The 14,282-nt window shown below is 49.3% G+C and overlaps 1 protein-coding gene across 1 annotated transcript; it reads left to right on the top strand.

Annotated features, from left to right (window-relative positions):
* Positions 1–7,609: 7,609 nt before the first annotated feature.
* On the top strand, positions 7,610–8,050 carry LOC136451628 (uncharacterized). The gene has a single exon (XM_066452322.1). It carries the CDS (start codon positions 7,610–7,612, stop codon positions 8,048–8,050), a length of 441 nt encoding a protein of 146 aa, XP_066308419.1.
* Positions 8,051–14,282: the final 6,232 nt, after the last annotated feature.

Below are 14,282 nucleotides of genomic sequence, written 5' to 3'. Positions count from 1 at the left end.
CAGCGGCCACGTGGTCAAACCACAGTCAACCATGCTCTTTTGTAGTTTAGCCCCCGGGTTTTCAAGGAATCAACCCGTAGTCCAACCTTAGTTCAAAATCATTTCTTTCTAGTCTTGTTTTCTTCTATTTGAGCCCCTGTACTTTTGAGTAATAGTGCGCACCATCCAAAACACGTTAGAGTTCAGTTTTTATTCAAATTTGAGTTTGGTTTATTTACAGAAATGCCATTGTAGTCTTATTTCATGCATAACTTCTGTGTTTTAAGTCCGATTAGGGTGATTCTTTCGCTCATGTATTCGTAGCAGTATGTAGATTAGTTTTATAAGCTTTTCAGTCTATGTTTATACTATTTGGTGTATTGTACTAATAGAAGTATCTTTGTATGCATGTGATGATTGGAATGGATGCTTGATTGGTGAATTGGAAAACATTTAGAGGGTGATCAGTTCAAGGTTGCTGAGGATCAGTTGGGTGACCAGCAGTACCAGGAAGGAAGCTTTAAGGAAGGCAAGTGTAGCAAAGGCCCCTTGTACCTATGAACTCTACAATTCATTTACATGCATGTGTTTAAATTTGAATTACCTTTAAGGACTTTACCTAGATTACTATTTGTACCACATATCCTTGATACCTATGGTTTGCGATGCATTTTGGATAGATGTTGCAGCGCTCAACATAAAATAATTGTTAAACATGATTAAAGGTATTATCCAATGTGTTATAATGGAGCTTTTTAGCAACAATTAGGGGGCTAGAGTACGGGGTTGGGTGCTAAAAGCTCTAGTTTGGTTTTTGTGAATTGATGAAACCCTAAGTGCTAACCTAGTTTATCAAGTGATCATGAGATAGGTAGCACACTCCAAGTGGTGAAGCAAATAAAGATCATAATATGATGATGATGCCATGATGATGATCAAGTGCTTGGACTTGGAAAGAAGAAAGAGAAAAACAAAAAGCTCAAGGCAAAGGTATAAACCATAGGAGCTATTTTGTTTTGGTGATCAAGACACTTAGTGAGTGTGATCACATTTAGGATCGATAGCCGTACTATTAAGAGGGGTAAAACTCATATCGGAATGCGGTTATCAAAGTGCCACTAGATGCTCTAACTCATTGCATATGCATTTAGGATCTAGTGGAGTGCTAACACCCTTAAAAATGTTTGTGAAAATATGCTAACACATGTGCACAAGGTGATACACTTGGTGGTTGGCACATTTGATCAGGGGTGGTGAAGTGCGGACAGTCCGACGGTGCCACTGGCGCCCTAAACAGAAAAGACGGAGGTCACTGGAAGTGAACGGACGCTGGACTCGGTTGGACCGGCGTGTCTAGTCAGGTGTAACAGCGAAGACGCTGGCGTCGGTCAAATGACCAGACGCTAGGTCGCTCTACGACTGGACACTGGCAGGGTGCGTTCAATCAGTGCTGACGTACGCTGACGTGAGGCGCACAGAGGAGACGTCATCTGACCGGACGCTGGCAGGGTTCGGTCAAGCATGACCGGACGAGTCTGGTCGACAAAATACGTTTATGGAACCTTACTGGAAACGACCGAACGCTGGAGGCTCAGAGTCCGGTCAGTTGTAGCAGAGCGTCCGGTCAACAGATGACTGGTGAGATCAGATGACTCCTATTGAACACAGTGTGACACGTGGCTGACATCAAGCGACCAAACACTGGGTCCTAAGTCCGGTCAATCGGTCCAGAGCGTCCGGTCACTTTGCGCTCAGCCTAGTGAAGGGGTACAATGGCTCTATTTCGTGGGGGCTTCTATTTAAGCCCCATGGCTGGCTCAAGCTCACCCTCTTGGCCATTTGCATTGACATAGCAACCTTGTGAGCTTAGCCAAAGCCTTCCCACTCATCTCCATCATTGATTCATCATCTTTGTGAGATTGGGAGTGAATCCAAGTGCATTGCTTGAGTGTTTGCATCTAGAGGCACTTGGTGTTCGTGTTTCGCTGTGGATTTTGCTTATTACTCTTGGTGGTTGCCGCCACCTAGACAGCGTGGAGCAGCGAGGATCATTGAGCGGAGGGTGGTGATTGTCTCCGGCTCTGATCGTGGTGATTGTGAGGGGTTCTTGACCTTTCCTCGACGGAGAGCCAAAAGGTACTCTAGTGGATTGCTCGTGGCTTGTGTGATCCTCATCTTATGTTGGTTGTGCGGCACCCTATTGAGGGTTTAGCGTGTGAAGCCAATTAGCGCGTGAACCTTCAAGTGAGTGAATCGCCACAACGAGGAGTAGCTTGCCGGCAAGCAAGTGAACCTCAATAAAAAAATCATTGTGTTCATCATTGATTCTGAGGTGATTGGTCTTCATTGTTATTCATCCTTGTGATTGATTGGTTTCTTCATCTACACGGTAGTATAACCTTCTTGATCACTCTCTTTACTTTACCGCAAACTAGTTGACAAGCTCTTTAGTGTAGCTAGTTGTGAGAGCTTGCTTGCTTGCTTGGTGTGGCTCTTTAGTTAGCCTTTGAGAGCACACTAACATAGGGTAGTGTCATAGCTTTTGTGTGAATAGACACTATCTAAACTAGAATTGTGGTAGGTGGCTTGTATTTTGAGTAGGCTAGCGCAACACTTGCTTCGCCTCATAATTGTCTAACCATTTTGTTAAGTGTTGTAAAAATTTTTATTAGGCTATTCACCCCCCCTCTAGCCATTAGGACCTTTCAAGTGCTCTAGTGCCTCTCCATAAGGACTTAATCCTGAAGCGGCCACCCAGAAGGTGTCATACAACACCGAGTGTCAAATGGCTCTGACTTTAACCTGTTAACTAGATTGTACTAGCTCGTCTGTAGCTTTTCGTAAGGGCAAGAGGGGGGCACTAGTTGGTATGTTTCTTTTCCTGCTAGGGTGTGTACTGTGCCATGACCACGAGTGCCACTCCTAGAGGAGGGTCACATATGGCTAGACGGCTAAAATGTTAGCAACTACGACCAGTTAGTGCGACTAGCGAAGGGTTACATAGTGAAACCCTACCACACTTCCTAGGTAGAGGTGATGTGGGCTTTGCAAACCCTGGCATTGGGAATCACGGCTCGGTGGGTAAAGTTATACAATTTATACAGAAATATTTAACCTGTTATAACAGCCGTGCTCACGGATACGAGCGATCTAGATCCTTCATGATTAGTGGTTACTATGGATGGTTGGGAATTGACATAATCTGATTATTCATTATTACCACTTGGGTTGGGTCTATTCACTAAAGTAGTGATTTAGGATGCTAAAACTTGACCAACTAAAATTTATAACCACAGTCAAACCATGTCTAGCCTTTGAGCCTCATAGATCCCTTTGTTATACTTGCTAAGCATGGTGCGCTTACACTTGTTTTACATTCAATGAAAATCCCTGATGGGTAATAGATAATGCATATGAAGAGTTTCCAGAGGATGTCTAGGATTACTAGGGTGATGTCCGCCAGTTGGAGTCCCTGTGGCGTTTTGGGCTTAGTTCTCTACTCTATGTAATAATGTTGTCGATGAGCAAGACTTGTGATAACTATGTGATGAAATATGAGATGTAATAAAGTACTTTACTTTGATATTATTGCAATTTGAGATTATATGTGTGTTTGGACATCCTAGGTGCACATATATGAGCACTTGGTTTTTGTTATGCAAAATTGGGTGCGACAAATTGGTATCAGAGCTATAACTGACTGTAGGATGACCAACCTAGTTAGAAATGGACATTTTTAGGATCACATTATTTTTACTTTGTTACTTCTAATTTACTATAAATTTTTTTACTTATATTTTGTCTATTATCTATTGCAAATTTTATCTTATTCTAATACTCAACCTTTTCAATTTTATAGATGGCCCGCACCAAGTTGACAGCCCACAAGCGTACCATTGTGATGCCAACAAGGAGGACAAGGTTCATGCTTGGCAAGCGCTACCGGGGATTGAATACTGGGGTATCCAAAGAGGAGGAACTAATAACCATCAAATGTTGATGCTTCCGAACAGGCAAGAATGCAACTACACCTCTTGTCCAACGAACCGAGGGTTAAGCTCTGTTTACGTCTGGGGGCACCCCAATGTCTAGGGGCAGACTCCGCCTCACCCAACGTCTAGGGGTAGGCTTTGCTCGTCTGACCCCTGAAGGTTGTCTTCGCCTCCCCCAACGTCTTGGAGCAGACTCTGCCTCGCCCGAGGTCCGAAAGTTGGCTCCGCCTCACCCGACGTCTAGGGGCAAACTCTGCCTTGCCCGATGTCTGGGGGCTGGCTCTACCTCGCCCAACGTCTGTGCACTGCTCCTTCATAACTATGCATATAGTTAGGGTGGAGTACTCAAGTCAACCACAGTACCGAGGACCATACCCTGCAGGCCTACAGGAAAGTACCATCAAGATATGACCAGATGGGCGCTTTAAGCCCTTCTAGGCATGTCAGAGCCCAAACAGTGTTGTGGGCGCCGACATTTGTCTGACAGTGTTATGGGTGCTGGCATTTACCCTCAGACATGAATCCTGACGGAAACATATGACAACCGCTACGGTCCAGGAGGAAACTCATGTCATCTACAGTAACGAACGTGGGGCCTCTACGTCGTCTGCTCCCCGTAGGGTCGCGGTTTGGCACCCTAGTGTGGCGCGTCGCTCGCCAGGACGGGATGGGATGTGACCACTTGTTGAATGAAGCTAGAGCATAGCCCTATTAGGATCAACGAACATGCTATCCCTAGCACTGTCTGCCGTGTCAGCAGGGCAGGCTCAAAGGAAAAGGAAGACCCGGCACCTTCAAAGGACCTTCTTGGCCTCTGGTTTTTCTTCTTTCTCCCATCTATAATTTGTACTCCCCCTTGATCTATAAAAGGGAGGGCAGGGCACCCCACTAAGGGGATGGATCAATTCTACACACCACGCATCACATAACACACAGCCGAGCAGCAACCAAGCTCTCAGTGCCCTTTCAACCTTTCCATCAGAGACTTGGGACCTATCCCTCTCTCGACCATTTGTACCCCCTACTACGAACCTTTCAGTGCTAATAACATGAGCAGCAGCAGCAAACTGGATGTAGGGACATTCTGCCTGAACTAATATAAACCCTATGTCTTTTAGCACGCCATCCGGGCCCAACGCTCAACAAATACAAATTTACCCGTTGGTGTTTACTCGAAACACTGATAGTTGGCGTGCCAGGTAGGGGACCTTTGCATGTTTCAAAGTTAACATCAGGCCATGGATGGCTAGCCATGGAATTAGCTGGGTCCCAGGTGCACACGTGCGCTTTGGTGACCTAGACTTCATTGTCACAGTGGGAGGAGAGTTGGCAGTGGCTCACGCCACCATCCAACCTCTCCCCTCCATCGGCCTCAACTATGGGAGGCTTGAGCGCCAGCTCGGCGTCTCCCTAGGACCCCAGCCATCCAGGGAGGACCCACGCCGCCTCACCCTCTCTCTAGAACACCCCGCACAAAGCGCCCTGACAGTGCTTCTATTTGGTCTCCACAACCCCGCGGCGACCGTTAGCCACCTTGTGGCACGGCGCACGATCCCATTCCTCGAGAATAATGAGTTCATGGGGGTGATCAAACATGTCACGAAATCTCTCCAAGACCTCCTCACGGGGGAGCTGGGGTCGCCCTCTGGCTCTGGCTCCAGCAGGGGGAGCCATCACCGCTCTCAGGAATGCTTCATGACGAGTACCCCCGAGGGACACGTTAAAAGCATCCCCAAGGAGGAGGCTACCCCAGCAAACAACCTCGATGACGAGGCCGAGGGGGAGACAGCGGCCCCACCTCCCATGGGGTGGAGTAGCTGAAAGCCCGACACTGGGAGAATGAAGAAGCATGACTCCAGCTCGAGCAAGAATGCACGAAGCTCGATTGGGAGATCGAACGCCATGGAGACAGTGGGCGCGCACGCGCCATGGCCCGCGACGTGAACCGAAGGATCATCGTAGATGATGAAGCCCTCCCTCGCTTCACCTGGGTAAGCCAAAACATCGCCACTACAATAGCCCTGCTCCATGGCCTTCTAGAGACCGCGACGCCCAAGGACCATTGGGCCCACCATGAGATTCACATGCTACTCGAGCATGCGGCGGCGTAGCAGGCAGAAAGTTTGTTGTCTCAGCGACACGAACTCGATGTCAGCCAATGACCGCTCTTCGAGTGGCCCGGTAGGGATGCGTTGGTCCACCAGGCTTCGTAGGGTGGTAGGTAGCGTGCCATGGTCCCGGTACATCAGCATTTTGGTCGCAACCACGACGCACGTAGCACCCTCGACGCCCACAAACGTATCTATGGTGACCCGAGAGAAGGAGCCCACCATGGCTATCATCCTCATCGTGGCAAACGCTACGACAGCGGCAAGGACTGAAGCTCGAGCCTTGGCCTGTCGGCCGTCACATCCTCAACGCTGCTTTCCTACCGAGGTACCGACCACCGACCAATATCCCAAAGTACTCTGGGGAAACAAACCCTAGATTATGGCTCGAAGACTATCGGCTTGCCTGCCATGATGGTGGTGTAGATAAAGATGACTTTATTATCCGCAACCTTCCACTGTTCTTAGCCGATTCGGCACGAGTGTGGTTGGAACACCTACCATCCAACGCAATCCAGAGTTGGGCGGATCTAAAGGAGATCTTTGTGGGGAACTTACAGGGCACATACAAGTGCCCTAGGAATCCATGGGACCTTAAGAACTTCTGATAGAAGACCGGTGAGACCCTCTGTGGGTACATCCGGTGCTTCTCCTAGCAGTGCAATGAGCTTCCTAATGTCACCGATGCCGATGTTATATGAGCCTTCCTATCTGGGACCACCTGTGAATCTCTAGTTCATAAGCTAGGACACAAGGGCCCATGAACCACCAAGGAACTCTTGGACATCACCACTAGCCATGCCTCGGGCGAAGAAGTGGTCGGACCAATCTTTGATTGCCTCAATGGCAAGGCAAGGCGGGACGAGGACATCGGCGAAGGCGCATCCAATCGTTCCGCCAAAAAGAAGAACAAGAAGCAATGGTGTGAGGGCTCGCTCATGGCCACCGCTGACTGCAAGGGTTGTCAGAAGCCCACAGAGGGCACTCTAAACCATTTCAAAAAATTACTAGAGGGGCCATGCCCGAACCATGCCTTTCTGGTCAAACATCTATACAAGGACTGCAACCTCATGCGGTGGTTCTTGTCCGGGGGCTCCAACAAAGGGTAGCATGGGAAGGACCCTGACCCCACCATGGACAACACTGAGGAGAAGGATGATGGCTTTCCAACACCGGATGGTTGCCTCATGATCTTTGGAGGATCGGCTGCATACGACTCCAAACACCATCAGAAGGTCGCGTGCCGCGAAGTCTATACGATCGAACCGGCCACACCTTCCTTCCTCCGATGGTCCAAGTCTAGCATAACCTTTGATCGAACCGACCACCCAGAGAGCATCCCACATCCAGGGAGGTATCCGCTCATGGTTGACCTGATCATCAGCACAAAGCGGCTCACCAAAATACTGATGGATGGAGGCAGCGGCCTCAACATCATGTATGCAAGATGCTAGACGAGATGGCATCGACCGGACATGCGTCTACCCAACCCAAGCACCTTTCCATGGCATCATGCCTAGAAAGTAGGCCATGCCACTTGGGCAGATCGATTTGCTCGTTACCTTCGGGGATCCATTCAATTATAGGATGGAAACTCTCACCTTCGAGGTGGTTGGGTTCCCTGGAACCTTCCACGCCATCCTGGGATGTCCATGCTATGCAAAGTTCATGGTCATCCCCAACTATACATACCTCAAGCTAAAAATACCAGGCCCCAGTGGGGTCATCACCATTGGCACCTCCTTCCAGCGCGCCTATGAGTGTGAGGTTGAGTGTTGCGGTCACGCCGCAGCAATCGTCGCCTCCGGAGAGCTTGCCGCCAGCAAGAAGGAGGTCACCAAAGAAGCGCCTGATACCAAGAAGTCAACCCAGCCCTTTGAACCTACAGAGGGCTCTAAAGAGGACTTCATAGATCCCGGTAGCCCCGATGGCAAGGTGGTGCACATTGGCACCGCGCTTTCCTCTAAATAGGAAAACGCGCTCGTTGACTTCCTCAGCGCCAACAACGACATCTTTGCGTGGAAACCCTCGGACATGCCAAGCATCCTGAGGGAATTCACCAAGAACACCTTGAAGATCCATTTAGGCTCCAAGCTGGTAAAACAACGCTAGCATCACTTCGATGAGGAGAAACGCAGGACCATCAGCGAAGAGATCACAAAGCTTTTGGCGGCCAGATTCATCAAGGAAGTGAACCACCCAGAGTGGTTGGCCAATCCCATTCTTGTACAAAAAAAGAGTGGGAAACGGAGGATGTGTGTTGACTATACGGGTCTCACCAAAGCATGCCCAAAGGATTCATTTCCTTTACGGCGCATAGACCAGATAGTTGATTCTACCTCGGGGTGTGAAACCCTCTGCTTCCTTGATGCGTACTCTGGGTACCATTCCAAATGTCAACGGGGAATTCCCCGTCGGGGGTTACTGCCCCATCCCCATCCCCATGGGGGGAAATTTCCCCCATCCCCGTCCCCGTGAAGGCTCATGGGGAGCACTTCTTCCCTATCCACGTCCCCAATTAGGGATTTAATCCCCGCGGGGATCCCCATCACCACATCAAGCCATCAACTGCACATAGAAAAGACCTGGTAGTTCAATGCACATGTGTTGAGTCCTCAATGCACATGGTAGTTCAATACAACAACTTTGTATAATATTTACTCAGTCTCATATAATATATGCCACATCATCCAGAAGCATACACCTAACTAATTAGTGCTTTTCTTTACCCACTATATCAGCATGACACGGATCACAAAAGACCAGAGAACTTGACTGGGGCTGTGAAGCCACCCCCTTGCAACTGTAGCTCGTTTAGCTGTGTCTTGGTTGCTCTGATCAGGTTACGCCATTTGTCCTGATCCTAAATAAATAATAGGTTTCAATGTATGATTGGAAAATGAAATCGCAGTAAGTTTCAGCTGTACTAGCAAACACACCTTGAGATCCACTGAAGTGCGGTAAGAATATGAGGCAAAGGACAATTTTCTAATCTCAGACCACTTGCCAGCTCCAAACCGCGCCACACCATCAACCAGCTTCACGACCTCACACAATGTCCATGCGACCAAGCTCGATGATGCTTCCGCGTTAAACACCTCTACTATCAACTGCTTCTATATGCCCTTTCTCAGAACTTACCTGATAGTGGGTTGAGAAGGAAAAATGAGTTAATACATGTATAGGACATGGTCGAGAAAGGAAAACAAGCTAATACATATGTACGGAACAAGCAAAACTACAATTGCTTCCATATTTCCATTTACTTGCTTAGCTTCTAAAGCTTGCATTTACTCGCGTCAATTTGTAAACATGAAAAAGGCATATAGCGTACCTTTAGTGGAACTTCAGGTGCTTCCCTTAGGTGGTTTCCCTTGTCACCATCATTTGCCAATATCATCTCAACTGCTGTCTGAATCCCTTATCACCACAGCAGTCACCATCTGCACAACCAATTGCTCAATCACAGTCACTACAGTGAAAACAAAAGAATCAATTTAGTAGCACCAATCTGTCTAAGGGGCAATTAAGAACTTGGTGCTTCGGCAATATAACAGTGCATCACCAACTAGGAATCCAGCATTACAACACAAAATGACAAGTTCATCACCAACTGGCTGCACAACAGCACAAAAGTAGCACCATAAGTTTACAAGTTCATGGGCTCATCATCATCAATTTGTATCGGCTCAGAATCATTGACAGATTCAGTTTGTGGTGGAAGTGATTGTGAATCTTGTTGGCTGCTACTCCCGCTGCCTTGAGTTGCGTTCATAGTGAATCTGACAATTACCAAATAAATATGAGTGAAATCTGTGACTATATATGAAATATGCAAACATAAATAAAATGCACAAAAACATGCTGCAATAATCTGAAGCTCAGAGCATAGAATATAAATATGAACATTGTAGCATACTATGTAGATCGTTACACACACATACATTCAATAATAATCTAAAGTTTTAACTAAATGATTAAGAACCATGGATTTTAGTTGCATTCATTCATAAATCATAACCATGGAATACAATTTACACATGCAAAAATATTAATATAAACAAGCTAATAAGAGAAGAAGGTTAGCGAGATTAAAACCGACCCTATGGATTTTAGTAGCCGGAGGCCACCATCGATTGATGCTTCTGGAGTGGTTGGAGCAGGAGCTCCTTCATTTGCAAGACGGCTTGTCATCTTGGTCATGGACTTTTTCATTTGAAGCTTTGGAGGTTGTCCCTTTGTAGTTGCAGAAGTGACAATGGCTGCAGTAGGCGCCAACATGGCGGATCTAGTAGCCGGCATAGCATTTGGTGGCCGATCCAAATCCATGGCGTCCCTTCGCGAGGACCGCCGGACGTGGGTTAGTGAGTGAACGAGAACGACGCAGGCACGCAGCCATAGCCCATACCCCGCCCATGCCCGATAGGCAAAATCTCAAGGGAGGACTAAGACACGCTTGTGCAAAGTGCAAGAGTGTAGGCTACATGGAGTCTTAGTTTCTCACCTTACTTCATCACCGTTTGAGCTTGGAGGCGGGGAGGGCGAAGCCATGGTGGCCGACGGTGAAGGCTGTGCGGATGCGTCTCCCGTGATGCTCTACAGGCGGCGTAGCCCTGGTGGTGTGGATCCGACGGTGAGCTGCTCCGGTGACTGCAAGTGGTCAATGGAGTGGAGTGGCTGCTGGAGGTGGAGTGGCCATGGTGGCGGCACCGGGTCTGCGATAGCGGCTGTGCTTGTGGGCCTGAGCACCTCTGCACTGCTGCTTGTTGCCTTTGCGCCTCTGCGCTGGGTCTGCGGTGGCGCTACTGCGGGTAGCAAGGGAGCGGCAAGCCGGCAAGCGACTGCTGCACCTGGGAGCGGGAGCCAGGAGGAGATTGCGGTGGCTGCGGGCCTACGGCTAGAGGTGAGCATGCGACTGTGCGAGAGCCAGAGCAGCAAGACTGCGAGAGAGCGGCATTTGCGTCTGTGGCTAGATGGGGATTGGGGAATTGGGGATCGAGGAATTAGGGTTGGATACTTGGATGGCGCATTATATACCTCCATGATTTACTAGGCCGTTACATGGGCTGCCTGCTGGCTACTACGTGCTTCGTAAATCTTTGAGGGGCGGGTTGACAGGGATCGGGGTCGGGGACCAGGCAACCATCCCCGTCCCTGCCATCCCCGACGGGGAAAACATTACTACAAAATCCTTCCCCGTGGGGATTAATTTCCCCCCATCCCCATCCCCTAATGGAAGAATTCCCCACGGGGAATCAGGGATCGGGTCCCCATTGACATCTTTAGGTACCATCAAATTGTGATAAAAGAGCCCGACCAGCTCACGACATCGTTCATCACCCCCTTTGGATCATTCTGCTATGTCACAATGCCGTTCGATCTGAAGAACGCTGGGGCTACATACCAGTGCTGTATGCTAAGTGTTTCGGGGACCTCATCGGGTGGACTGTTGAAGCCTACGTGGATGACATCATGGTTAAAACCAAACAGGCTGACCACCTCATAGCCAATTTTGAGCAGACCTTTGCCAAACTCTAAGCAAACAGCATCAAACTCAATCCCGAGAAGTGTGTTTTCGGGGTTCCGAGGGGCATGCTGCTTGGTTTCATCATCTCTGAGCATGGCATCAAGGACAACCTGGAGAAGATCTCAGCCATTATAAGGATGGGTCCAATTCAGGATATAAAGGGGGTGCAACGAGTTACAGGGTGCCTCGTTGCACTCAACCGCTTCATCTCACGCCTTGGTGAACAAGGTCTCCTCCTTTATCGACTTCTGAAGAAGGCTGATCACTTCAAATGGATGTCCGAGGCCTAGGAAGCACTTGACATGGTTAAGCAGCTCCTGACAATGGCCCCAATCCCGGTTCCTCCCACTAAGGGAGAACACCTTCTGCTCTACATCACGGCCACCACACAAGTGGTCAGCGTTGCCCTGGTAGTGGAGCGGGAAGAAGAGGGGCTTGCCTTTAAAGTATAGTGACCTATGTACTTCATTAGTGAGGTCCTATTTGACTCAAAGACCCGCTACCCCTAGATCTAGAAGCTCCTATACACTATCCTTATCACAAAGAGGAAGCTACACCACTACTTCGAGTCACACCCAATAACGGTTGTGACATCCTTCCCCCTTGGCGAGGGCATGCAAAGCCAGTATGCCATGGGGAGAACCGCAAAATGGGCACTTGAGCAGATGGATCAAGGCATATCGTATGCCCCTCGGACGACCATCAAGTCCCAGGTGTTAGCTAATTTCATCATAGAGTGGACCGAGGTCCAAATGCCATCGGCGGTCGTCGATCAAGAGTACTGTATGATGTACTTCGATGGATCGCTGATAAAGAAGGGTGCCGACAAGGGGCTAGTCTTCGTGTCGCCCCTTAGGGTACGCATGAGGTACATGGTTTGTCTCCATTTCCCCTCCTCAAATAATGTGGCTGAATATGAGGCGCTCATCAACGGCCTACGCATCGCCACCGAGTTGGGCATCTGACATCTTGATGTTCGGTGAGACTCCCAGCTAGTCGTTGATCAAGTCAAGAAGGAGTCAAGCTGCCATGATGCCAAGATGGCTGCATACTATCGAGAAGTCCAACGACTGGAAGACAAGTTCGACGGCCTTGAGCTCAATCACATCCTGAGGCGCCTCAACGAGGTGGCTGATGCGCTTGCGAAGGCAGCATCCAGCCAAGAGCCGGTGCCGACGAGTGTCTTCGCCAATGACCAACACAAGCCCTCGGTCTACTATGAGGGGTTGGAACAAGCCGATAATGATCCCCCAATTCTGCCTCAGGGGCTGACCAACCGTTGGCTTCGTCAGGTCCCGAAGTCATGGAGCTCAAAGAAGACCCCACGATAGAGCTCGAACCTCTGGTCGACTGGAGGGTACTCTACCTCGACTACCTCCTCTAGGACACACTACTGATGGATAAGATGGAAGCTCGATGGCTTGCTTGTCACGCCAAGTCCTTTGTTCTTATGGAGAATGAACTCTACAAGCGAAGCCACACCAGGATCCTACAGTGCTACATCCCCATCGAATAGGGGAAGCGTTTGCTGAGCGATATCCATGGTGGGATATGCAATCACCATGCTGCATCTAGAACCCTAGTCGGAAACACGTTCCAACAGGGCTTCTACTGGCCCACTGCAGTAGCCGACGTCGAGCAGATCGTATGCACCTGTGAAGGGTGTCAGTACTACGCTCGGCAAACTCACCTCCCATCCCAAGCGCTCCAAATGATCCCCATCACGTGGCCGTTCATGGTCTGGGGGCTCGATCTGGTTGGACCTCTCAAGAAGGCGCCTGGAGGCTACACCCACTTGCTTGTCACCATAGACAAGTTCACAAAATGGATAGAAGCTCGGCCAATCTCCACGATCAAGTCCGAGCAAGCTGTACTGTTCTTCCTTGACATCATCCATCGCTTTGGAGTCCCAAACTCCATCATCATGGACAATGGTACGCAATTCACCGGAAAGAAGTTCCTTTAATTCTGCGATGAATACCACATCCGGGTCGATTGGGCTGTTATCGTGCACCCTCGAACAAACAGGCAGGTCAAGCACGCAAATAGCATGGTCCTACAGGGCCTTAAGCCCAAGATCTTCAACCGGTTGAACAAATTTGGCGCACGATGGGTCACCGAGCTCCCTGTGGTACTTTGGAGCCTGAGGACAACTCCTAGTCGAGCCACTGGCTACACACCCTTCTTCATGGTCTATAGTTCTGAGGCAGTCCTCCCAACTGACCTTGACTATGGAGCACCAAGGATCAAGGCATACTACTGGCTAAGGGGTGGACCACAGAGATCCACTATGATTTGTAGGGTGATGCCTACTACCACCCAAAGCTTCTCTCTCTTGTACGCCGCTACCACACTAGGTGCACCGTGTAGTACCGGACGGAGCATTGGACCCACCCCGACTACACTGACTTCTAGGAGATAGAGGTGTATATCCACGAAGGGAGTCGAGTGCACTACATCCATTGTGCTACCACTGAACGGCTCACACATGCAGCTGCCATCCGGGATGTGGCTCAACAGGCATTGGTGGTCAATCGTGACCGCCACTTAGATGACATCAAATGGGAGGGGGTCACTATCTTCCCCACCGTCGGAGCGGCCAGTCCACCTGCAACATCACCGCACCCCTTGGGGAGGAGAACCATAGGCTTAGGCCTACCCTAGTGAGCTTGGCTC

Source organism: Miscanthus floridulus, chromosome 1 (assembly GCF_019320115.1).
Source record: "Miscanthus floridulus cultivar M001 chromosome 1, ASM1932011v1, whole genome shotgun sequence".
Lineage (NCBI taxonomy): Eukaryota > Viridiplantae > Streptophyta > Magnoliopsida > Poales > Poaceae > Miscanthus > Miscanthus floridulus.
Note: the sequence above shows the minus strand (reverse complement) of the source record. Positions and strands in the feature narration are given on the sequence as shown.

Excerpts from the sequence above, each read along its gene's own strand:
- LOC136451628 (XM_066452322.1), top strand. The coding sequence starts at position 7,610 with ATGCCACTTGGGCAGATCGATTTGCTCGTTACCTTCGGGGATCCATTC.